Source organism: Xiphias gladius, chromosome 10 (assembly GCF_016859285.1).
Source record: "Xiphias gladius isolate SHS-SW01 ecotype Sanya breed wild chromosome 10, ASM1685928v1, whole genome shotgun sequence".
NCBI lineage: Eukaryota > Metazoa > Chordata > Actinopteri > Istiophoriformes > Xiphiidae > Xiphias > Xiphias gladius.
In genome coordinates this window covers 8,414,552-8,440,858 of record NC_053409.1, presented here as the reverse complement: position 1 = coordinate 8,440,858, position 26,307 = coordinate 8,414,552, and the positions used below count along the sequence as shown (strand labels likewise).

General features: G+C 38.2%; 2 protein-coding genes across 4 annotated transcripts; one reads left to right on the top strand and one right to left on the bottom strand.

The window, feature by feature from the left end:
• Window positions 1-665: 665 nt before the first annotated feature.
• On the bottom strand, window positions 666-2,542 carry LOC120795864 (complement component C1q receptor). The gene has a single exon (XM_040138092.1). It carries the CDS (start codon window positions 2,395-2,397, stop codon window positions 685-687), a length of 1,713 nt encoding a protein of 570 aa, XP_039994026.1. The 5' UTR covers window positions 2,398-2,542; the 3' UTR covers window positions 666-684.
• Window positions 2,543-12,169: 9,627 nt separating this feature from the next.
• On the top strand, window positions 12,170-25,382 carry LOC120795618 (calpain-1 catalytic subunit-like). Of its 3 annotated transcripts, none has more exons than XM_040137680.1 (21): window positions 12,170-12,218; window positions 12,882-13,139; window positions 13,589-13,658; window positions 13,741-13,859; window positions 14,637-15,038; window positions 17,068-17,142; window positions 17,329-17,414; window positions 17,944-18,018; window positions 18,580-18,740; window positions 19,489-19,646; window positions 21,147-21,158; window positions 21,275-21,483; window positions 21,676-21,715; window positions 21,878-21,946; window positions 22,682-22,739; window positions 22,872-22,933; window positions 23,201-23,269; window positions 23,445-23,523; window positions 24,490-24,606; window positions 24,788-24,840; window positions 25,011-25,382. In XM_040137680.1, the coding sequence occupies exons 2-21, from the start codon at window positions 12,903-12,905 to the stop codon at window positions 25,035-25,037; spliced, it is 2,178 nt and encodes a 725-aa protein (XP_039993614.1). In that variant the 5' UTR covers window positions 12,170-12,218; window positions 12,882-12,902; the 3' UTR covers window positions 25,038-25,382. The 3 variants fall into 3 exon arrangements, with proteins under 3 accessions (XP_039993614.1, XP_039993615.1, XP_039993612.1); XM_040137681.1 differs by lacking the exon at window positions 12,170-12,218 and having other exon boundaries at window positions 12,797-13,139; window positions 14,637-14,770; window positions 14,864-15,038; XM_040137678.1 differs by lacking the exon at window positions 12,170-12,218 and having other exon boundaries at window positions 12,797-13,139.
• The last annotated feature ends 925 nt before the right edge of the window (window positions 25,383-26,307 follow it).

Below are 26,307 nucleotides of genomic sequence, written 5' to 3'. Positions count from 1 at the left end.
CTTTCACTTGTAATGTAGTATTATTATAGTTGCCGCTTTTACTTAAGTAGAAGATCAGAATAATTTTTCCCTCCACCACTTTATTAAATTAAAGGATGACACACACTGTATCCTAATACAATGCAGTATAATGCAGGAAAGACAACATGCTGCATGGGCCAGGAGGTAATCGCAGGTTTAGTGAACAGGAGTACATACATTTTTCAAACATGGATACTGGTTAAATAGCAGAAAAAAATGGCCAGTAATGACAAGACGAGTTACAAAAGAAGCTTGCTGATCCTCCTCTCAGCTTAGAACATATCTAAATTTGAACCATGCCAGTAGAATAGCAGGCACCACCCAGGCCAAACTATATCAGCTCTCTATACACAATCACTCACATCATGCAGGGCCCCTCACGTCAGCCTTATGACAAGACTTTTGCTCCTACAACACCTGCACATATTTGCACTTCGTGCACAGCCACATTTACAGTACTTTTCTCCTTTTTTTCTCACCCAACATGCCTCTACTCCATAATCACAGACTGAGGAACATAAATCTTTTTTTGCCCCTGATTTGTGATTTGATATGTAATAATTTGATAACAACACATAGCCTAACCTGCAGAGGTTGCAAAAACATAAATTAGATAAATAAACACAATGATCCGTCTGGACAGTCTTCTCCTTAACTGTCAGGTCATAGGTCATCAGTCAAGATGGACTCGTATAGTTTCTCTAAACGTGGATCCAGACCAGAAGACACCCAACAGTAGCCGTCCGTAGTAGCGTTTTTCTTGGCTTCTTTTTTGGAGCGACTGCATCGAAAAATTGCGATAGCCAAAGTCACCGCGACCAGCACGAGCAGGGGGATGACTGAACCGAGGACGCAGACCATTATCCTGTAATCGAAAGTCTTCGCCAAACTTTTCGCCGTGGAAGTGTTGCTCTCCTGACCACTGAGCGTAACGTTCACCAGGTCCGGAAGCGGCGGGTCAGTGTGAGGGGACTGGTGCTGGAGCTCAGCCGCGGCTCTGGTTAAGGACACAGTGGAGTTCTCTTGTGTGTCCTCGCCAGCGTTGTCGTCCCACGAAGCAGCTGATGTTTGTGTCACATCTGGAGCGCAAGTCGACCCGTCGGGCTCCAGGTAGAAGCCCTGCGGGCACGTGCACGAGAAGCTGCCTATGGTATTGATGCATATGAACTGGCAGCGATTAGTGAGGCACTCATTTATGTCAACGCACGAGTAGCCGTCCTGGGATAAAGTGAAGCCCTCATTGCAGTAACAGGAGAAGGATCCCATATTGTTTAAGCAGCTGTGCTCACATCTCGATTGTGCGCACTCATCCACATCACTACATCTACCATAGATCATTTCGTAGCCATCTTTACACGCACACGTGTAACTGCCCGGCGTATTTACGCACAAGTGGTCCTCACAGGCTTGTGACTGGCACTCATCAACGTCAGAGCAGTTGCGCTGGTTTTCATCCAGTTTGAACCCATCTGCACATTTGCAGGAGTGTCCGGACTCCCCCAATACGCACTGATGCTCACAGGTGTCAGCGCCGCACAAGTCTTTTATCCTGCAAGAGAGTCCATCCTCATCCAGGTCGTAACCTTCTCTGCAAAAGCATCGAACTTCGTCCGCGTCCCGACGGCACAAATCTTCGCATCCGCCGTTGTTGATCGTGCAGCTTCGCTCTCCTGTGTTGCAAAATGGACCTGGGGCTGTCCACCGATAGAAGTCGTCCGCCCCCATACACACAGAGTAGTGAAGCTGTTGGTCACTGCATAAAATATTAGCATATGTTCCGATTGGAAATAACTTCATTACACTTCTTTGTGGCTTTTCTGAGAAGGGCGGTGTGTAGGTTATTTGTCCAGGCCCCAGGAGAGCCAAAGGTTTGCACATTCCCTTAAAATAAAACTTACATACATAAAAAGCAGGGCTTTTGCACGGTACAGCAACCCATTTCAGTTGATTCTGACCAAATATAGTGTAGTTAGCCCTTACACATCTGTCCTCTGTGCAGGTGGGGATGGGTTCTTCTCCCCAGTTGGAGTACTGGGAATCTCCCTCCCCAGATACCCACTTAAACCCCCTGAGAGTCTTTTCAGCGAATACACAGTTGCCTTTGTTTAATTTTAACCCAATCCAAAATTTCAGCACCCTGTCCTGACGTTGTCTTTGGATCTTTGAGAGAAGCGAGCGCAGCACATCCTCTTCTTCTCTGTCTCTGACTGTCATCAGATAACCTCCATTGTGGACACAATTCTGATGGGCCTTCACAAAGCTCACCCTGTCCATATGCAGGGTGAGGCAGGCGTTAGAAGTGCACAGAGTCTCATGTTGAGCTCCAGATAAATCCTTAGCGCTGTTGAGGAGCTGCAGTAGAAAAATCCACAACATAGTTGCTCTAGAGGTCAACAAATTAGCTGATATCCAGACGGTCCCTGGGAGTTTTTTGGGTAAATTGTGACCAATATGTGGCTTTCCATTCGCAGCCAAAAAACAAGTGGTGTGGCTCCAAAGCTAGCAGTCATGCTCCTGTATCCTGTTTGGGACCCAAACTAAAGACGGAAATCATGTTTAGCAGCAGTAACAGGCTCTTTCTTTCTACCCCGTAGACGAGTTCCGTTTTAGAATAGATAACAATGGCTGGCTCTGCAGTGTTTTGACTGGTCCTCCAGATGTCTCCGGCCCCCGTAGGCTTTAGGCATTTAAGCTGACTCCTTTAATTGTTGTGCCTTACAATACATGAACATGCAGGGGTCAGAGCCTCAGAAAGACTTTGACATTACAAACGGACTGTGTGAATGGACGCACAAAAAGTGCTGCAGGGAATGAACATATCACCTTTGCCAAAATTCAACCTACACTTTATTATTTATAGTAGTAGTATGCATATGGTAATCATCCATAGTCATAAATGATTTACCTTATTTGCCATGCTATTTGCATACAGGTGTGTAATAGTTTACATAAATACATTGTCCTTACATTACTCAAGCCATTGCTTGGTACTTTTGTTCCTATATGCAGTGTGAAGTTTGCCTTTCAGATTGATTGTTTGATTCCCCTCCTCGCCGTTGCATCCTTCTCTCGGTGGGGCTGGAGGCCAGCCGAACTGAACCCAGTCACCATGAGCAGAAGAATAACTAATTAACTAAGATTGTTCATATTGCAAGGTGGATTTGGACACACTTGTGTGACATAACGTTAAACGAATGTTCTGTTTTGGATTGTAATAAATGCCAAGGACATGCAAGTGAATCCAAACAACATTTCCTGTATTTGTTTAAATGAAGGAAGTGCCCCAACTACAATCACAGGAAAGAGAGTAAGACACTCCTTCACCAACTGAGCTCACAAAGCCAGTTAAATAGAATCTACTTGAACGAAATCTCTGCAGATTCTTCCAAGTCTCTCCAACTTGGTATTGCTTTTTAAGTTAAACCTTCCATGTCCTCGGTTTCCGTTTTTTAGGAATTCCAAGACAAAATCGTATCATTTAAATCCTCTGGAGCCATAACATGCAGTAGCAATAAACAAAATGAGCATCAGCTATGGGTATTTAAGAAGAAACACCAGTTAAGACTAACACAATGGCATATGCCTGTGTTTACATTTCATATATGTGATTAATTATATGTGGACATAAAAGAGAAGAAAGCCAAAGACGTTTTGCTGAACCCTGCGCCCAAACAGTGACGGTCCAATCATAGCATAGCAGCCGTAACTAGGCTCAGTAGGCCTGTCAAGCTTTGGGTTTCTCCATGCCAAAGCAGTGTGCATGGGGCTGTAGTTAGAGCCATACTCTGCATTTAAAGTATTTGGAGGGCTTTGTCTTTTTTTTATCCTTTCAAAAACCAAAACCACAAAAACAAAATTGCAAAAAAATTGATTTGACTATTTTTTAAAAATGTGCTCTAAATTAAGTTAGCACATCTGGCTAACAGGCTTGCAGTGGCTTAGTAACCTTGGCTTTATTCAAAACCACTCCCCATTTAGTATTTAGTGAACTATATTTACTATCCGCCATTTTATTTGAGTGTCCAAATTCTGAGTGTGTAAACTTATCCACTATATAGTGCCCTTAGAAATTCCACAATGGAATGAAAAAAGTAGTGTCCATGGCATGTATGCTACACTACTTTCCGCTTACAATCCCACAATAAAGTGCGTTGCATTTTATCTATGTTAAAGATTACAGCTGAGCGGTTCTATAGCTGACATTGATGACACAAAATGATGACAATAACTGCCCAAAACCTCAATTTACTGCTCACTTTACTGGTGTTTATTATATACAAAGTAGCGAGTGAGTTACTAAGGAAGTTGTTCAGCACACAGCCCTCATGTTACCTTCAAGAGTTAGGATATCATTCACTAATGTCAACTACATCAATTATATACGTTAAGTGTGAGGTTAAAGGTTACTTTATAGAAGTCCCGATCAGGACTATCACATCCACTGGGTGGTGTTTCTCCACTGTGTGGTGGAAGCAGGTCATCACTGCTATTTGAGGATAATGTTAACATTAGCAGCTCTGTTCTACTTTTTAGGGAAGGTTAGACTCCAACAACCCCCGCCAATGTTACATGAGATAGCATCCTCATCCTAAAGTCTTTTCTCTGGTAACGTTACAAGTGAAAACATACTGTTTGAAAGTACATGAGCAACTATGCAAACCAAGCGGCCAAACCTTTACCTTAGAACGATATAATTGTCTGATGTTACATTTCTCCTTATCATACAAAAAACAGCAAGGCTTACTAGCTGTAAATTGCAATAGAAGCACAATGTTGTTTCGTTATTTACGTTCTACATCATCAGCCGGTGAGGATGCCGACTTTTCAACTGGGACATGCAGCCTTAGCCTCAGTGTATTAGCTCAATATCATGAACGTACCAGCAAGAGCGTATTTGAGACCTGTTTTACAGGGGTCCCATTTAAGAGCAAGTTAGCCGAGTTACCTCTGTCTGGAATCAAGGACCCATTGTTTCAAAAGGACCTATGAGTACTTGTACGCTTGACTGACAGCTCTCATTTTTCTGTTTGTTTGTTGCACCTGCCAGGATGTCACAACTTCTACTTTTAATATTTTAGTAGTACATGACCTTTGATCACCTGACTCTCAGCACAACTTTAACCTGAGGTCTAATCTGCCACAGTAACTCCCAAACACCTGTGTGGAGCTTTTGAAGTGTCAGCTATCTTGTAGCAAGAAGTGTAACAAGATTCGTTACAAGATGGAAACACAAAAATGCAGATTTTTCTTTGAGGAGTCAACCGGTAGATTTATGGTCACCAAATGTGAATTATTCCCATTATTTTGAAAGGGCTCACCCATACAGTATTTAGTGCATGCAGGTTTTGCAGTTCATACTGATTATTTTATTTCTCCTTTCCCTTTTGTAGCTTTTCCTTGCCATGAGCAGATTTCCAGGCCTACAGATCACACAAAGAAGAATGAGTAAAATCATAAGCCATTGCTACAGTGATGTTGGACAGTCTCCATACAGTATAGTAAATTTTCCATATAAGCTTGTATCACCAGATAGCTGTGTGTTTAAGAATGTGCAGTTGTGAAGTACATGATGTGGAGAATATTTCCGGTATTTGTTTGAAGGCAGGATACACCCTAACCTCAATCACAGGAAATAGCAGTAGTAACATACTCCACTTGCCTCTGAGCTCACACACACACACACACAAACACACACACACACGCACACACACACACACACACACACACACGCGCACGCACGCACGCACGCACGCACGCACGCACGCACGCACACACACACACACACACACACACAAACAAACTCACACACTGTAATTACACCCCACCTCAAACAAAATCTCTGTAGACACATAAGACTTATTCCAGGCTCCAGGAGTTATCAAACCTGGAGTCCAGTCAGTGAAAGTAGATTGGAGGTGTGGGTTAGAGCTACTTCGAGATATGAAAAAACACTCCAGCATTTTGAGTTTGCTGTTCACAGGAAGCATGTGTTGATGTTAACCATGCTTCACAAAAAAAGATCTCAGAAGACTTACGATCAAGAATTGTTGATTTGTATAAAGCTGGAGAGGGTGACAGAGGCTTCTCAAAGAGTTTAGACATTCATCAGTCCAGTCAAAAAAAACATCTATACATGGGAATACAAGGAATCATTGGAGCTGGTTAACATCTCTGTTCATGAGTCTACTACATTCAAATAATGGTGCATGGTTTCATGGAGCATAGTGTCCATGGCAGGACAGGACGAGGAAGCTGCTGCTCTCCAAAAAAAAAAAAAAAAAACGCGTCACTGCACACCCGAAGCTTGCCAAAGAGCAGCTTCAAAGTCCACAACACTACTAGGAAAATGTTTTGTGGACTGCTGAAACTAAGGTTGAGTTATGTGGGAAGAACACCAGCACTACGTCTGGTGTAAAAAGCGCACTGCACAACAACATGGAAACATCATCCCAGTGGTGAAGTAAGGTGGAGCGAGCATCATGATTTGGGGCTGCTTTGCTGCCTCAGAGCTTGGACAGCTTGCCACCATGGAGAGGAAAATTCATTCCTAGGTTTATCAACGTATTTTACAGGATAAGGGGAGGAGCTAATGCTGCCAAAGGAGATTTGACCAGTTATTAAATCCTAGGGTTCACTTACTTTTTCCTCCAGCACTGTGAATGTTTAATGTGTGTCTTCAACAAAGACATGAAAGACCATAATTGTTTGTGTGTCATTTGCCTAAGCACATTGTGTTTGTCTATACTTGTGACATAGATGAAGGTCAGATCACATTTTATGACCGATGAATGCGGAAAACCAGGTTATTCCAAAAGGTTCACATATTTTTTCTTGCCACTGTAGATTACAGTCCTGCATTCTAGATGTTAATTCTGAATTACTGTTTTTTCTTTAATCATTGTTTAAAGAGTTTTACTTCAATACTGAACATAAATTCTCTTTTTATATACATTTTTCCAGCCAGCAACAGAGCCTCAGCCGCTAATGATTTAAAATAAATCAGATATTCTTTTCTGTATGATTTGGATCTATGTGTTAATTATAGAGACTCAAATGATATGTAAGCCTCTTGCTGGATTGTAATTAGATATTGACATGTAAATTTATCATTTCTGGACTACTATAATATTTAAGAAATTGCATGAAGCGTGGATCAGCATACAGCATGCTACTTAACTACTGTTAAGGAGGAAAATATGTTTTTAAGTTTTAGCAGTATTGGTGAAGTAAATGAGATAATTGTCCACAGGGTGGTGTCAGAGTAAAAGTCTTTGGTAACCTTTGTCCTATGGTTTTATTACGCTGTAAACGTGAAACTGTTGGCAGTACTACAGAGTTTATGTGTGTAAGCACTGTGTAAGCTGAAAGCGCATGAGATTTTATGAAATCATATGTAGCATTGGGTGTGCAAAGATCTCTTTCTTTTTCTCTGAACATTTAGGCAGGAACTATTTATATACATACTGTATGCACTGGCTGTTATTGCTGTGTTTACATCAGCCTCACATCACCATTGTTTTCATCAATATTTAAAGCTGTTACCATCTTAGTTTAACAGGTAAGCATGCTAACATTTGCTAAGTAGCAGTGGTGAATGAAGTTTTCAGTGCCTAAAATCACTAATACCACACTGCAAAAATGCTCCATTACAGGTAAAGTCCTGCTTTAAAAATCCAGTCAGTAAAAATGACTTAAGTAAAAGTTATAAGTATAAAAAGGAAAATGTACTGAATATATCAAAAGTAAGAGTCCTCAATTCAGAAAAATGCCTTATACATTAACCTGTCTTTATTATATCATTAGATTAGTATTACTCACATATTAATGTGTAAACAACATTTTACTGTTGCAGCTGGTTGAGGTGGAACTAGTTTTTAACTATTTTACATAAGGATGTGGCTATTTTTATTATGGATTAATCCCCTTATTGTTTATTTGATTAACTTATTAATTTTTTGGTTTGGATCATTTCAAAGAATAGAAAGAAATGCCAATCACAATTACCCAGAGCCCAAAATTTAAATTTTCAAAGTGACATTTTCAAAATATTTCGTTGTAATTATAAAATTAAAAGGAAAAAGCAGGGAATCCTCCATTTTGAGAAACTGGAACCATTAAATGGTCGGCATCTTTGCGTGAAAAATGTCTTAAACAATTATCAAAATAGTTGCCAATTAATTATCTGTTAACTGAACAATTGATCAACTAATGGTTTCAGCTCTAACTGTGTATTTGGTATTGTTGGGTAGTTTCATCAATAAAGAAGCATTATATTTTATAAACTCTTCATATTTTTTGAAAGCAAAATCTAAATTTGTGAAGAAACTAGTAGCTATAACTGTCAAATAGATTGCGATAGGGTAGAAGTACAATATAAAGAAGTACAGTATATATAAAGGTATGAAGTGGCATAGGAGGGAAAAAAATTTAAATAAAGATATATTTGAAAATATTTTTACTTAAGTACAGCACTTGAGTAAATGTGATTAGTTACATTCCACCATTGCTGATAACCACAAAATACAATTAAGGCAGATGATATGGTTGAAGGTATTTGAACATTAACCGGACAAACTGAAATTTTTCCCCCTGGTGATGGTGCCAGATGAAAAGTCAGGGGATCACTAATGTTAACAAAGACCATGAATGTCTGCAATCATTAGGATTATCCTCTGGAGACCATGAATGTCTACACAAAATCTGTGCCATCCCTTCTTGTAGATGTTGGGATATGTAGAAATATTGACCTGTTGATGGCGCTGGATGAAAAGTCAAGAGATCACCAAATCTTTAGGATTCATCATCTGGGGATCATGAATGTCTGTGCCTAATTTAATCGCAATCCATCAGTTTTCAGGGCATTTCACTAAAAACCCAAAATGTCAACCTCATAGTGGCACTAGAGGAAAAGTCAGGAGACTGACTTGCCATCCTTGAAATTTTTTGTTACTTATAAAACTGAGATATAAACCAGTACTGATATATCTGAAAAGCCAATGACGACCCAGATATTGGCACAGCTGATTTATTGGTAGATCTCACATACAAAAATCCATTCCAAGCCAGAGAAAAATGGAAGACTAGAAGAAACATGATTTCACATGACTTTGCTGGTGCAGACTAGAGATCTGATGGAGATTTGTTATCAGTTAGTTACTTCCCCCTTACCTGTGGCATGCAATGATCAGGCTTTGACAGAGTTATTTCAGTCAACTGAACAGCCTTGCAGGGTCACTCTGTCATCAAAAACCTACAAGCCTCTGCACAAAGGCATCCTCTACCTGAGGCATTTTGCTTTACATACTTTTGTGTAAATTAAAGTACGAAAGCCAACTCCTATCATTCAGAGCATTGTTTTTAAACATGACAGGTATTTAAAAATATTTCTTTTTCGTACATATCTGTGCAAACATCAAAATAGCTGCACTTTCTTTAAAAAGTTGAATAGTCATCATCTGGAAAGGTCATGTTAAGTTTTCAGCCATGCTAGCAGCCTGGGGTGGGGCAGGGAAAGCCTGTTGGTCAGTCAGTCAACCACTTTGGTCCAGACTGAAATATCTATTGGCTGGATTTCCTAGAAATTTGGTACTGACATTCATGATCCCCAGAAGATTCTACCTTATAACTTTGGCGATCCCCTGACTTTTCATCCACCATCACCATGAAGTTTGTGGTTCAGAAGGACATATCTCGACAATTATTGGATTGATTATGGTTCAATTTTGTGTAGACATTTCTGGTCCCCAGAGGAGGAATCTTTAATAACGTTGGTGATGTAGTAACACTGGTGATATCCTGGCATTTAGATAATGCTGATGTCTGCTTATCTTCTTAGAGAGCTTGGGATGGGTTGATAAGTGTCTCAACGGGCCTAAAGGCAGTAAAGGCTATACAAATAATCTTGTTTTGGTTAATCTACAGATCAACAAAAATATATTTTGTGGCCAATAGAAAATAAGTTTGTTTTATGAAAGTAATGGTTCTTTCCAACAATCATTTGGGCCAAACTTTAACTTAATCTTTTCCTTTTTTATTTGTATTCAGCCATTTCATTGTAAGTGCTCTAAAAATTATCTGATGAACTTCCCAGATTTACATGTATCTTGTGATCCATTGGAGGGGGGCCCTATGTTTGGAACCACTGAACCACTGAACCACCATACACAGTTAGGTACTAAATAACCTATCTGTGTATAAAGCTGTTAAAATATTACATGTTAAAATAGTAAATTCCTACTTACTGTACATATATATGCATCAGTATTAACAATCTAATTATGTCAATTGGGGGAAAAGTATCAATACCCTTTACTTAAGTAAAAGTAATACTACTAATACAACCATGTACTAGTGTACTAGTACTAATACAACAATGTAAAAGCATACTCCAATATAAGTAAAAATCCTGCAATGTAAATCTTACTTAAAATAGGTAAATGTAGGAGACTGTCCTCCCTTAAAAAAACGAACCCGTAGGTCGTCTGTGCAAGTAGCTTTTTTCCACCCGTGGTTACATTTATTTGTTGGGCGACCGCTACCGGCGGGAGAAAAGAGGTAAGTCTCGTGTGTACAAGGCGTGTAATTTTTAAGAGACAGGGTTGGCCAGCCAGTACTGGCTAGAGTTGTGTGACACAGAGTGACCCTTCTCTGCAGTGAGAACACCAATGTTGTTTTTAGAGAACAGAGGCTACAGAACAAACAAACTCAAGATTTTGCCTTGTTATGTTATCATAATTCACCAATGCACTGGCTTTCGGTTATCAGACTGTACCTGTGAAAACATGTATTGATATTAGGTAACATCTTTGATTATCCGTAATTTAAGAAGAGGAGCTGCAGTGCCAAACTGCCAAAACAATTTCTCGAGAAGTGCACCAATCTTCATGCCAAAGAAAATAAAAAGGAATCAGCGGGTTTGATGTTGATAAGGAAGCAGAAGTTCAACAGCAATAAACTTTATTATTTTGTGCTGTTTGCTGAGTATACTTAGTGAGTTTTGTGTGATTTTCCTCAAGTGTTTGCAGGTGGTTCCATCTTGATATTGCACAAAAATGATAAGCAAACATCAAGCAATGTAACAGCAAGACAAGATGCAGATAAAGGGTAAACTAAGGTAACACGTGTTTTTTACATGAATAAGAAAGTGAAAGAGATGGGATCACAAAGACTGCTACGGTACGATGACTCTTCCTCCTCACGAACATGGTTCATCTTAAGCGTTCCTTTCAAAACAAAGTCTGATTCATATTATAGTGGACATTTTTTAGTTTTAAGTGTTGATTATTTTAAGTTGATACGTACTTTTTTTTAAATAGAATAATTTTTTTATTGGAAACATTTTTTTCTACTCGTAGAGCTGAGCGGCTGTTCAATATCAACAATATCGAATGATTTCTGACAAGTACTGTTAAGTCTACACTCGGTTGATGATTATGCTGTAAGCTATGAATTGCTTTGCATAAAGTTTTAGTTTATGATGCCTGACAAACACATGGTGATGGATATGTTAGATAATTATTGATAATGGGATTTGATGTAAGTTATAAAATATGCAGCATTCATAAATTACCATTACTATCATTGGTTTTTCCCCCGTGCTGATGAACTCAACCTCTGCTAAGGTAAAGAGGGGCTGCTGGCTGCATCTTAACTTACTGGCTGGTGTTCATTTTGGTTTACTGATTACAACACAGATACTCAATCACAAGGTATCAAAGTTCATGTAACGATGCATGCACCTTACCTTAATCACACTATCAAACCTTCTGTAAACACTGCTAGCCAACAGTTTCTCTTAGCTTAACAGGAATGGCCAGCCAGGTGGCAGTGTTTTTAATGTGAGAGGTTTTAATCACTGGCAACCGCTCTGGTTCTTTGAAGATTATTGTGCTCATAAAAAACACATAAACAAACTAGGACAAGTTTCTTTCAGGCCACAACTATGAACGTCTTTAGCCTGCAGGTCTCTGTCTGTTCTACAGTAGCCAACAGATGAAAAAGATTAAAATGCAGGTGAACAGGGGTGGCGCTGACGCGGAAACGAATTACAAATCTTCCTAATACACACAACACCTACTAACCCTGATAGGTTGAGGCAATTACTTGCATTGTGTGAGTGTCAAAGCCGTTCCTCTCGTATATGCTGATCCATCTACCCTCCTTACTACACTGCACATTTTCTCTCTCGATCCAGTGAGGTAAGACCTTTAGAAGCCAATAACATTTTAAACTGGTTGGTTTTAAACTGGCATCTTGCTGCACATTGCCATAAAGGCCCAGCACAGTGCAGTGTCTTTTGCTGCAGTAAACAAGGTAGCTGATGTGAAAATATCCTAGTTTACATGTTGCAGGGCTAAAGTAAGTAAGTAGAAAGACAACTTTGTCACTGCAGAATTTCCTTTTTGCTCTAATTTATTTTTCTTTTTGTTTCATTTACCTATTATGTCATCCCTATATTATGAAACATTTACTTTGTTGTTAATTTCATGTTAATTGCTACTTGAGATGTTAGGAATTTCACACAAAAAACAAACTTTTTAAAAAATTAAATTATATTTGTTTTGTAACAGGGTATGCCTGCTCTAAGCATACGTGTCATTAATCATGTGATCACTTGACTAATTGTTACTGCACGAAGCTGTAAAAAGGGGTAAATCGTTAAAAGTAATAATGTTTAAAAAAATTAAGTTAGGTTTCTATTTCTAACTTGGCAATTTAGAGCATTTTTAAGTGTAATTCTAGAAGCTGGCATATACGGATCCTGATCTCAACGCAACACTTGACTTGACTTTTCCCTTTAATTTCTCACTTCTGAGTATCTCTCAAACTTGTTTGCAAAATTCTTGCTAATGTCAAAACAGTTCAGCCCAAACACTGCAGCAATGCCTCCTCCTGGTGTGTGTCTGAGCATCATTGAGGCTCGCCACAAGCAAGAGGGTCATGGGAGCATTTCCAACCCTGAGAGTTTCTTCAACCAAGACTACCAGCAGCTGAAACAGTACTGTCTCATCCGAGGAGTAAGGTACATCGATGAGATTTTCCCCCCTGACAGGAACTCCATTGGTGAAGGGTTGCTGAGTCCATCTGACTTGGCCAATGTGGTGTGGCTTAGACCAGCGGTGAGTGTTCTGAAATAGTTAAACTTCAGAGAAAATCCCATATCACGCTAAAAGTTCATGTTTAATCAGCTGATTCAGCTAAGATTAAACGTTAAAGTAGCATCTTGTGATTCAGTGTTTACCACTTGCATCTCACAAAAAGGTTCTTATGTTCAAACTCAACCTGGCTGACAAGCCTGCATTTTCTCTCTGAGAGGGGGGTTGGGGCACAGCCTTCCCCTTTTTTTCAGGAAATAAATCAGGATTTTTTTTTCAGGAAATAAATCTCAAAAGGCAAGGCTGACCCCACCATCCCACCCAAATAATTTTTGTACAGTCCCTTACTATATTCATAACCGGCAGTTTCATTTTCAATTGTAAATAGCAGGCTACATTTGGGCCTTTAAGTATTGTATTAAGTTACTCTACTATACTATACAATAAAAATTTTTATTGACTTTTATTTTCAGAAAATTGCTCCTAATCCATCCTTTGTACTTGATGGGGTCTCCAGGTTTGACTTTGGTCAAGGAATACTTGGTAGGGAAATTCTTCCTTCATAATGTTTTACTGTTGTGCTTAAATGTCTTTCTGACACCTCAATAAACATGTTTTTACTCAGGAAACTGCTGGTTTCTCGCGTCGATCGGAGCTCTGACATTCCAGAATCATGTCCTCGAACAAGTTGTCCCTCTTGAGCAAACATTTGATGAGGATTACTGTGGACTGTTTCACTTCAGGGTAAATACGAAAACCAATTATCACTAGGTAATATATTTTAGTGGTATATTTAAACTGAGAGAACTGCAACGCTGCAAGTGTCTACTGATGTCTATGGGTTGTAGACCATAGCCAGTCATTGACTTTAATACTTGAATACCATATTAAACCATAATTGAATATGATAACAGGATCTAGAGTAATGAGGTGTGGAGCGCACATTTATAGTTTCGTTTGTATATAATGCTCTACTAGCATGTATTAGCTAGCGCACAGGTAAAGGTGCAGGCTTCAAAATATTAATAAAACTGGCTTTGCTAATGTTTTATTAGAAAGAAACGGTCTCAAGGATAACCACAATGGTACAATACCAAATGTAAATGTAACTGTGGATGTTTACAAGAAAACACCAATGAGTGCCTTTAATTTTATGTATTTGTGTAGCCAATGCTGATAATCTGATGTGGATGTAAACAGCCTCAATTTAACGCTGCAAATCAGCAGCGTTAAATTGGGGCAATCACTGTTCCATCCAGTGTTCTGGAGTACAGAGCCAAAACGAACAGATAGACTGTACTGTTTTGGGAGAAAATTACTCTCTGAAATTCTTTACTTAATATGAATAACAATGTGAAAAAATTTCCACCCACCTAAAAATAATTATTGACAATGTATTGACACAAAACTTTAATCATTACACATGCAGTGTCATGTTCTTTTTTAATTTCAACAGTCATTTGACAGTAAATGGATCTAATTTTTTAATATTTGTATTCTCTTCTTTTCTTCATCACGCAGTTCTGGAGGTTTGGAAGATGGGTTGATGTCGTCATTGATGACAAGCTACCAACAGTCCATGGCAGACTAATCTTCGTCCACTCCAAAGACCCAAATGAGTTCTGGCCTGCTTTGCTGGAGAAAGCCTATGCGAAGTATGAAAAGAAAAGTACATTGTTTCTCAGACATAAATTAGTTTTACATTATTTGTGGGGTATTCAAAATAACTTCACATCTGCTTGTGTCAGGGTGTGTGGTTCCTACTCAGACATGAATGCTGGAACTCCTGCTGAGGCTTTGGTGGACTTCACTGGTGGTGTCCACATGAGCATCCGGCTGTCAGATCCTCCTCCAAATCTGTGGGAGTTGATGTACAGAGCTGGCGAATACAGGTCCCTGATGAGTTGTGGTACACCACAGGGGGTAAGCACGAATATGCCACACTAAATCACAAAGCGGGTTCTTTTTGCTTTTGTACATTGGCTGAAAACTCTTCACAATGCCTGAAAACTCTTCAATTCTTCAGCTTGTTTGTCCATAAGACCAAGGGCCTATTTCATAGAAGCATTTTAAGCCTAAATTAATCTTAGCCCATAGTTACACAGGTTGTCAATGTGTAATATCTAACATGGACATTGGATGTTTTAGTAGACATTACTAGCTGCCAACATTTCCACTTGTCATAGCTGGAAGCTAAAAACATTATGATGGCATGGTTCCAGTTTTGGTAAATATGTTGATAACTCCCCCGGTCCTACATATGGAATGACAGACTGGAGAAATGCCAGGGTTCCAGTCATTGTGAACTGAACCTCAGTGTAAACACTTGCAGCAGCTGCCAAGGCTCAATAACTCTGGGCCATGACATGCAGAACAAATTTTTTATCTGTATGCAAATTTCCCTTGACGTTCCAGGACTGAGTAAGGACTAGCACATAGTAAGAAAGGAAGGAAAACAAATGGTACTTTGTTAATAGTCTCTCTCAAACACCTGACATTTTAGATTTATTTTCAGAATTAAACAATAGGGGTTAAGTACCAATATACTACACAAAAACAACACGACCGATTCCTTTGTCATCTTTTTGGCAATGTGCGCATTGACTATTTATATGCTGAACAAAAAACTAAACTTCAACTTGGACGAAAAGACAGATTGAAATTTAAGGTATATTTTTCAAGCTGCTCTGAAGGCAAAAAGCACTGTTGTTAATATTTTAGATTCAGTGCATCCAAATAGGCAGAGAAAGCCTGGTTTCTTGAAATGTGAAGAAATGATGATGGGTTCATACACTTCCTGTACTAATTATTAAAGAAACAGGTTTCAGCAAAAATGAATTGTATACAGAAACAAATGGTAACATTAGATTGGTGGATGGGTACATTAGAGAACTGCCAGCAAATCCAAGTTTTCTCAATTTTTTTTTTCTGTTTAGATAAAGTTTTCCCCTAATGAAACATTGACAAACTGTAACCCTACCATATGCAACCTGTTTTAACCTTGTTCAAAGTTCCTCTTGATTAAAGGAGTAGCTTTGAGAAACTCACTTTTTTTGCTTCTTTGTGAAATAGTTCAGTGAGAAGATCAATATCACTCTCCGATCAAATGAGAGTGATATTGATCTTCTCATGATATGTACGCTAAAGCCAGCAGTTAATTAGCTTAGCTTAGCACAAAGACTGGAAACATGGGGAAACAAATAGCCTGGCTCCAGCACATAACCCCACGCAAAACCACATTTACCAAGGTAAAACATTCTAATGAATGAGCTTTAGATGATTTTTTTTCCCTGCAGACAGAGCCAGGCAAACTATTTCCCTTGGAGTTGGGAATGGACCACTGCAACACGTAAGGTGACGGTCACGTGACCAACGGAGACAGCTGAATGCACCCACAGGCAAATCTTTGGAAGCCATGCTAGCTTGTCTTCTTGTACTGGAGGAAGATAACCAGTGGAAAATCAGTAGAAATCTGTACAGCGTAGGGAAAAACACAGTAAACTAACCGATCTGTGTAAGTAATTCGAAGAGAAACAATATGAAATTAAATGCATATTCATTCAAACTTTCTAGTTAATCACATTTTGAAAAACCACATTTATGGAACCCTTCAATTAAAATGCCATTTCAATTCCTTTATTACAGTTTTATTATCACAGAAATTACACTAAAATTCTTGAATGTGTGTAAGTAATCAGCTCCAACCTACATTGTCCTATGTCGTCTTATTGTAATTGCTCACACAGCTAATAGTGGTCAGCCAGCAGTAAACCTGCTAACAAATTAGTTTGCTAGTGGTAGTGCTACCTCAGCTGCACATGTTGGTCATGAGACCCTTGCCTTGCAGGTCGTGGCTTTTCTTCAAGAGCATGTATATATTAATAGAGCTTTGTCATTTTTTTAACCATAGATCAGTCAACCTTCAGCAATGATACATTTCTTTGGTTTGTAGGAGACATCTGCCAACTCTGTATTACCAAATGGACTGGTCCAAGGCCATGCCTACGCTGTCACGGGTGTCAAACAGGTGAAGAATTACAGCTGGAACATTGTATGTGGAATTCGAAATAAATTTAACATCACGTGTCTGATAGCATAGACAAGTGCATAACAGTAATGGTGACTATAGCTACTCCAGCAGCAATGTTTCTTAGGTGTCTACTTAAGCATTTATAAAACAATTTGATAATCATCTGTGATGATTGATGGTCAGATGAAGAGCCGAGGAAAACTTGTAAACCTGGTGCGTTTGTGGAACCCCTGGGGCAAAGTAGAGTGGAACGGGGACTGGAGCGATCAGTAAGAAAAATTCCTACTCACTGACTGTTTTGTGAAAAAATACTATAGCTCTGATTTGCTGTTGCAGAAATATTGAGATAATTTTCCAGTCACATGTATTAAAAATCTAGTAAAAATGTATTTATTGTCACACACACAAACACACACTTTTACTTTTTCCAAATATAATCTTGTCGGCGGTATGTACTGTACATTTCTGTAAGTAATACATAAAGGGATAAAAATCATTTGGAGAAGGGGCATGAGAAGCCTGTTACACTGTCTTACCCTGAAAAGCTCCCTCTGGGGATTCTAAACTGGTTTTGCCAGTCACAGGGAACTAATCCACTGTAAAGTCTTGCCTTAAAGGTAGCTTAGAAAACTTGCTTTTCATTCACAGAAAACACAGCCTGCATGGGCTTGCATTTGTTTACGTGTTGAGAAGAAAGATGAGAGTTACTGTTTCTGAACCTCAGGGACATTAAGCTTAAAAACAACTGCTTATGAAATATTGTCTTTTCTCTTACTTAAATAATAAATTGACTTCAAGGTCATCCCTATGGAAAACTGTGAGTGCTGAGGATCGTGAGATGTGCCTTTCAGTGGGTGATGATGGTGAATTTTGGTAAGCAAATTTAGTCACAATGTGGGGAACTTCTCGACGCATCAAAATGTTTTGTGTGCCACTCAGGCACTCACAGCCACAACTACAAATCAGTGGATATTTAAAGTGTAATGTATTTAAAATCAATCAATAAACCAATAGAAAAATACAACCTATGAGGCATTAAAAAACAAACATATTACATATTTCTATATTCAAGAAACATTTTATATTTTAAATATATTTGACTGTGGAAGTTAGAATACATTCATGATTTTGGTGTGATATAAGGTGAAACACCTGAGGCAAATTTTGCTGTGAGCACATTTTCAGATACAAAGAATCTAGTGGAAACTCACTAATTAATTCTCACACAACTGTAAACAATCCTTACGAGGCTGCTGTTAGTTGTCAAGTCGCTTTTATTTGCATTCTTTAAGACAGTTACGTTTGCTGTCTTTGTGAATATGAAACATTTCATCTGCTCCTTTTACCCCAACTCTTAGTACCAGATTCAACCTTTATGAATAACGTAGACGTAACAATTTCTGTGTTATTTAATGTAATCTTTTGTTTCGACAGGATGACCATGGAAGACCTCTGCAAATTCTACATCGATCTGGACATCTGCTGCATGAGTCCAGACTTTCTTGATGGAATCTCCTCTTCTATCTGGAAGACCACCATGTATGAGGGCAGATGGGTTGCAGGAACCACTGCTGGAGGATGCATGAATAACAGAGGTACTTAAAGGATATCTGGACTTAATAATTAAATGAAAGACCTAAGATAATTAAGAAGAGGATTTATGTTTCAATAGAATATCTTCATGTATTATCATTTTTTACAGTCCTTGACACTATACATAACACTGTACTATACATTTAGGAAAAATATTTCCTAAAATGCAGGCCTTAGGTGGTCACAAAAAATCAAGCACAAAATTACAAGTTCACACTTCCTGCATAATCAGGAGGTTCAAAGACAAAATATCATAGTAGAGCTCTTCCTTGTTACTGGGGTAAATACAATTGACAGCCATTAGAGGAATAAAACCACAAACAGGTTAAAGTGGTTAAGCTGAGATAAAGATAAGAGAGAGGTTTCACTGTAACATGGTTCATACAAAGTACCTTATCTTGCACTGAGTGCTTAAACCATTAGTTTACATTTATGCAGCAAAAAGCTGGGCAGTTAAAAGTTGCCTTAAAAAAAAATTCTGTCACAATTCTAGTGTAATGTAGTACACAATTTCAACTCGTGCAACTACTTGACTTTGTATATAATACAGAATACGTAAACATATCACAATCCATCATAGCTATAAATTCCAATAGATTCAGTAAAAGATAAACTGACCTTTTGAGAACAGTTCCAATCTGATGAGACTGATGTTCATCCAGCCTTGCTTTCAGCTTCATATTAATACACAAAAACATTTGATTTGACCTCAAATGACAAATAGACCTTGCTTCTCTCTTTGTCTACCAGACAGTTTCTGGACAAATCCACAGTATCGGGTCAGAATTCACGGTCAATATTCGGAGAAAGGTGGAGGAAAAAACATGTTTGTGTCTGTCCTGCAAAAGCCCGACAAAAGGAACCGACGCCTGGTCCAGAATCTCCACATTGGATTCTCTGTATTTGAAGTAAACATTGCTCTTTATTGTTTCTGTCCCAGTGTGTGGACTATTATGGATATGACATCAGCACAGTGGATATGGCAAGTAGCTGTAGTTGTCAGATTAAGATAAAACAACACTGAAACCCTGCTGTAGTCCGTAGTTTTGAGCATTTCGTGCCCTCATGTTGAATGGGCTGGTACAAAGCAATTATTTCTACAGCAAAATCTGACTGAAAAAAAAAAAAAAATTTATATACAATTATAATTATATCCCCTATAGCCTGGAATAATGGACAAAAAGTTTGGATGTGCATTCTTCAAAATGTAGCTTCCAATTTTATGTACTTAAAGATGTAATTCATAAAATATCAGAGCTGGTTAATTTAAGGACACCTGGTTACTAGTCCGTAACAACAAGTGCACTTCAGCACTTTAGCACAAATACAATACATTTCCTGTTTCATAATAAAAGCTCCCCTATGTTTTACTAATTGAAGTGTATTTAATGTGAAGCAACAATAGGTAATGTTCAGTATCCATTAGCAAAAACTTAACAGCGCTTTGATACAATCGAAGAGTGAACAGTAAACACGGAGGCTGATGTCAATAAGATAGAAATTCAAACTGTAACACAGGATTACGTACTTTACATGCATCTGAAAATCCCTCATGTGTGTGAAGGCAGTTTGAATCTAGCACAGAAATGCTGGACTCTGTCACTAACAATGAAAGCTACTATATAGAGAGGTAAAAACATAATCTAAGTACACTGAATGCTTTTGCTGAAAAAATGCCAACCATAAATAGAAACAGAAATTGGGTTTGATTCATGAAAATTCTACAGATTATTACTTTAAAGAACAACAAAACAATGTCAAAATATTCATTAAAACTTTTTGAACTGATGATGCCTCAGTTTCTGAATCTCAAGTATTACCTCAGATATTCAGGTTGGCTTAAACACGTATATTTTCACTGTCATTTGGTAAACCCCAATTTCCAGCTTTGTGGCAGCTTCCTTGGTGAAGCTGACATTGCACTTTCAAACAGTAATTAACGGGTACAAAAAACCAGGCCCCAGGAGGAAATGACCGTGATTTGCCTGGCACAAAGTGGCAGTTTCACTGATGATTTCACATGTCTGGCTTGCTCAATAAGAATATAAGAATTTTAGAAGATTAGAGGATTAGAAATAATAAATAATAAATATAAATTTAGAAGGCTTTTAAGATTCAGCCAGTGACAGATCCACAAAAAAGGGACCATATTCTAAGGAACTGAAGGATGGTTGCAGTAAAATTGAAAGTAAAAACAGTAAATGGAAGTCCAAGGTTAAAGTCTTTGTAGGTTAGACAACAGCTGGCTGGCAAGGCAGCTTTCAGTCTTGGTCAGAGTCTGCTATGCATCTGTATATATACATTTATTAATGATATCATTATCTTAGTTGACAATTTGACAATTATTAACTGAATTAATTCCCCTCTGTCCCCAACCTGAACTCACCGTATGCTGAATTTCCTTCAAGGTTACTGAACAAGTAAGAAACAATTTTATCTCAATCATTGTTCACAGTACACATTCTCCATCCACACTGTGCAGCTCTTTTAAATGATACGACCTTCAAGAGAGTGAAATAACTATTTATTATTACAGCATAAGGCGGAGAGGGGGAAGTTCCCAGCCTCTTTCTTCAGAACCCATGCACCTGTTGCCCAAACTAAAACCTACATGAATGCACGTGAGGTGATGGAGTTCTTTATGCTAAAGCCTGGTGAATACCTGATTGTGCCGTCCACCTTCAATCCCAATGAGACAGCCTCCTTCGTCCTGATCATCAACTCCAAGGCAGAGACCCATGGCTAGTATGCAAACATTCTCAACCCGCTGCTTGTCTCACTGTTTGTCTGTCCCATCTGTCATCAAGAAACAAGAGATATGACAAACACAATGGTGCAGAATTATCAAAAAAATAATCTGCAGGGCATATGTGTTTATACTGAGAAAAAATAAAACACACTAATTCCATGTGGGATGTCTTTGGTCTTTCCCCACAGTGAGAATTCTGGTGACCGTAAACATGAGCCGGTTGAAGAGGTGTGCAAGAATCAACAATATCACAGTATTGTTGGTGTTCTTATTATTTTTGTATTGTGTTAACTATATTTTATTGCCAGTATTATGTTAAATATGTTTTGCCAGTTGCATTTCATGAAGGGCAAAATAACTGAATGTCTTTCTTACGTTCGTTATTTCCAGCTCAAGCAGGTCAAAACTGCACAGGAAGATGAAAATAAGAAACAATTTTTCCGCCAGTACTCAGACAAGGTAATTTCCCACTAACATATGCAATCGTAGCTAATGAGTTTAATTATGACTTGGAGCCTTTTATTAAAATATTTCCAAAAATCGACAGAAAATTGTAACCCCGCTCTGCATTGCCCCTCAGCCCTACCGCATGTTTTAGCAGAATTTCAGCTTATTGTTTTGGTTTTACAGCCCTCAACTTTACCGTTTTGGTTCACTCCCATGGCCCTCATCAACACCTTTTCCAGTCCTTTTTTTAGTTAAAAATGTAAAAACAAAAAAGCTCAAGAAACCCACTGTGCACTAGCTGCCCAGCAGCCAAAGGCAGATACACAAAGTTAGCAGCTAACTAGCAAACAAATTAAGCAAAAATTAAGAGACAGATATTTCCCTCAGGAGTTGTAGATCAAAAGAGAGCCAAGAGAGCAAAAGGTAGAGTGAATATTGGGTTTACATTCATCAGGTGGACCGAAACCGAACCCAACTAATGCTAATGTTGCTCTATAGGCAACTGTTTGCTAACATTTTAGTCATTTCAAGTTTAAGGCCATATATGTCAAACACTTGTGATTCATCTTATTGTGGAGTTCTGCTGGTAGCTTTGTGTAACTTGCACGGAGGTTGTTTCTTAACATAAAAGATTAGAAAAAGATGACTAATCTTATCGACCCACAAGTAGAAGTGTTTACTATCTGGACATGGGGACAGTTTTCTGTTTTTTTTATTGACCTTATATTGTTGTCATTTCATTTCAAGTATGAAGAGGTTGATGCTGAGCGGCTCCAGGGGCTTCTAAATGAAAACATTCTGAAAGGTTTGGAGTGGGAAAAACAAGCTACAGCATTAAAGCTCAATAAATATTAAAATATATTGTAATCTTTTTTTTTCTTTTTAATGCTGTGGGAAATTGCTGTGTTGCTGACACTAGGTTTTCTTTTTAATTTAGGAGACTTGAAATCTGGAGGCTTCAGCATTGATGCCTGTCGCAGCATGGTTGCTCTGATGGATGTATTCTGTTGTAATGCATGTGACATTCATTATGATTTGGTATAACTTAAACCAATTCAAATAATACACTCATACTTTTTTCATTTTTTACTATTGAAGCTACTTAATTGCTAAGAGAAAAACTTGCACAGTGGTTGTATTTACATAAAACATAAAGTATGACTTGTGCCAAACCTGCCTGCCCTTTTGTTGATATAACCACATTACTGATTTAGAGGTCAGGCTAAGACATGTGTTACTTTGTTACCTTAATGTTGAGTTAAAAAGACATCAATCACCGGCAAACTCAACGGTGACGAATTTGTCCGTCTGTGGAAGAAGGTCTTCACCTACAAGGTAAACAGATCTAAGTCCAGGTTAAACATTTCATACTGAAAGATAATTATTTTTAATGATATTTACATGCATCATTGTATAGCAGCCTGTACATTCTACCATTCAGGTGCATCTAGATATACAGTTGATATAGAACATTTTCCTGATGATCGTTCGTGTTTTCTTCTTTTACCAGGACATTTTCTTCTGCACTGATGTGTCACGAACAGGAACGCTGTCACTGAGAGAACTGAGGAATGCATTCACAGCTTCAGGTAGACCAGCTTTGGATTCATTCATTCTGTTGATTATAAATTCACTGAATGGTACAACAGCAGTTTTTAATTTTTTTTATTGTTAATATTATTATTAATATTGTGTTTACTGCATTCTAAAACAAGTAAATTTTCAGCAGCTTATCTAAAAAAATTATGTCTTGTCTGATGAGTTGCATTAATATTTAAAAACTGCAAGTCGACTGAAAAACATAGAGCTAGATTTGAAAAAGAAAAAAAAACCCCTGCTGATAATCACATGTAGTGACGAACCTGACAATGCAGTGTCCCTCTAGTTAGAGCTTTACAGTGTCTTTTCACTCATTGTTGTTGTTTTACAGCCCGCAACTTTAATTCTTTCGTTCACTCTCACAACATTTTCAGTCGCAGCTGGCAGCTGATTTCTGAAGAAAAATGCTCTAAAAAGCCCCTGTACACTTCCTGCTCAGAACCAAACTGACAAGACTGTGCTAGGGAAACAAAGTCCTTCCGACTATTGTTACTATGAAGTTTCTTTTGAGCCTGTTTTGTATTTGACTTTGCTTGTAAAAGTGGTTCTCCATTGGATTATTTTAAATGCGAAACAGAATGCAGTTGATTGGTAAAATTGGCAAGCTTTTAGTTATAGTTTGACCTTTTCTTTTTCATAAATTTTACTTATTCATTTATATTTCTTTAATTTCTTTATTGACTGTATTTATTTGTTTTTGCATTTTTTAAATATGACTGTGATTGGTTGAATGCCAGACAAAGGACTGAGTAGGTGTGATATATGTGCACAAAGTAAAACATTTGTGTGTTTGATGCTGATATGCATTTGTGGCTAACTGTTACTTACCTTTCACAAGCCAAATTCCCACATTAATTTGGCTTGTGAACAGTATGTGATATCATGCCAAGATATAAAGAAGAATAAAGCGAATTCCCAAACTACTCCTAAACTTTCGTCCTATGTATGTTTGTTAGGAATGACTGTTGGCGATGACATGCTGAATTTGTTGGCCCTGCGCTACGGTGCCTCCTCTGGGCACATCACACTGGAGAGCTTCATCAGCCTCATCCTTCGTTTCGACTGCATGAAGAGTAAGTCAAGTCACGTGGGACAAATAATGACAATAGATAACAGTATATTAGAAGTAACTGTCTACTACTTTTGCATTGTAAATAAATTATTATATATATCCTCATACTGGAAAGATTAAAAGTTTTCCTACAGTATTAGGTAATAAAGTTTTTTCTTTATAATTTGTGTGGTTCTCAACAGAAATCTTCCAACAATTGTCCGATGGAAAAGCCCTGAGTCTCCAAGAGTCAGAGGTAGTAAAACATATTCTTCTTGTCAGTAGTTCATGGTTACAACTTTTCAAACACCTCAGCTGTTGAAAATAAGAACTTGCCTTAGATAGAATGGCACAGCTGAACATAATTATTTGTTTTCCGAGTTATCTGTCACAGCATCAATAACCCTTCTCTTTCTTTCATTCCAGTGGATGTATATTTCAATGTACACTTAACCCAAGAGGGAAGATGGCCTGCACAATTCAACTGGAATTACAGGAGTAGATATTTCAAAAGGAATATTTTCCTTTCAATTGACAAATTGCATAATGATTAAAAAATGTGTTCCTGTGCGAATGAACCATTACACAATATGAACTGTAACTAAATGGCATTTTCTTTTCTGTAACTTTGTTAATATACTGCCACCAACATTAATGTCACAAAAAAAAAACAGTACAATAAAATATAACCGCATTACTTTTGTAAGCTTTATGTTAGAGTGGAGAGAGAATCTTATTCTATGTCTACATGTTAAAGTAACAGTGAATTACTGCATTTTTTCATATCTGCATATCCAGAACAATTCATGGCCAGATTGCATCATGGCATGAATGTTTGAGCTCTCAGTTTTAATAAATTTTTTCTTTCTTTAATCTGACTTTTTTTGTGTTTGGAATTAGATCCAAAGTATGTGACAATGCTTCGCTCTCTGCATCTAGATTCAGAAAGATAAAGCCCCAATATCATGTTCAGGCTGCGTCCTACACTGCAGTACAAACTTTGGAGCAGAAAACTAACAAAATACCATTTACTGTTTACTATGACAGTCATATCTTTATCATACTATTTGTTTTTTTGTTTTTTTTTGTTTTTTCTGCTGTATATCATTGTGACAGTGGCACTCGTCCTAGCTTGTGCCTTACCATGTGATATTTGCATGTCCTCCATGTGTTTGCAAGGGTTTTATCCTCCAAAGACATGCAGGTTTTATTGAACTGGAACGTCTAGATTTGACTTTAGGTGTGAATGTGCATGGGATTGTCCATCTCTCAGTGTATGTTACCCCTGTGATAAACATGCAGCTTGTCAAGGATTAGCATGGTTGCACGCTGCCCCCCACCTGATGCATGCGTGGACACATTCCATCCACTACCACACCCATCACCAACAACACGATAGGGTAAAAATAATGGATGAATATTAATTATAGAAGTCAGGCATTTCCTAACTTTCTTGAGTAAAAAAGTCACTGCAGGCATAATGAATGCGTTCGCCACCCTAAGAGATGAGTTTAGCATCATGACATGCACAGACAGTAGTGGCAGATTTATATCGCAAGCAGCCAGTGTTGTTCATGTGACAGTGTTATGTCTTTACAAACAGCTGTGAAGCTAAATGTCCTGAACATATGAACAAGCCATCGCAGCATGAACTAATAAATTTGCACACACAGGGTCTTTTAATGGAAGATTATCGGAGTGTTCTGTTTATGAGGACACACAC

Bases quoted from the DNA above. Each gene is read 5' to 3' on its own strand.
- LOC120795618 (XM_040137678.1), top strand. From the start codon at position 12,870: ATGTCAAAACAGTTCAGCCCAAACACTGCAGCAATGCCTCCTCCTGGT. The intron at 17,143-17,328 runs GTGAAGAATTAC...ATTGATGGTCAG, and splicing joins CTGTCACGGGTGTCAAACAG to ATGAAGAGCCGAGGAAAACT. The intron at 18,741-19,488 runs GTACTTAAAGGA...TTTGTCTACCAG, and splicing joins AGGATGCATGAATAACAGAG to ACAGTTTCTGGACAAATCCA.
- LOC120795864 (XM_040138092.1), bottom strand. From the start codon at position 2,397: ATGTTGTGGATTTTTCTACTGCAGCTCCTCAACAGCGCTAAGGATTTA.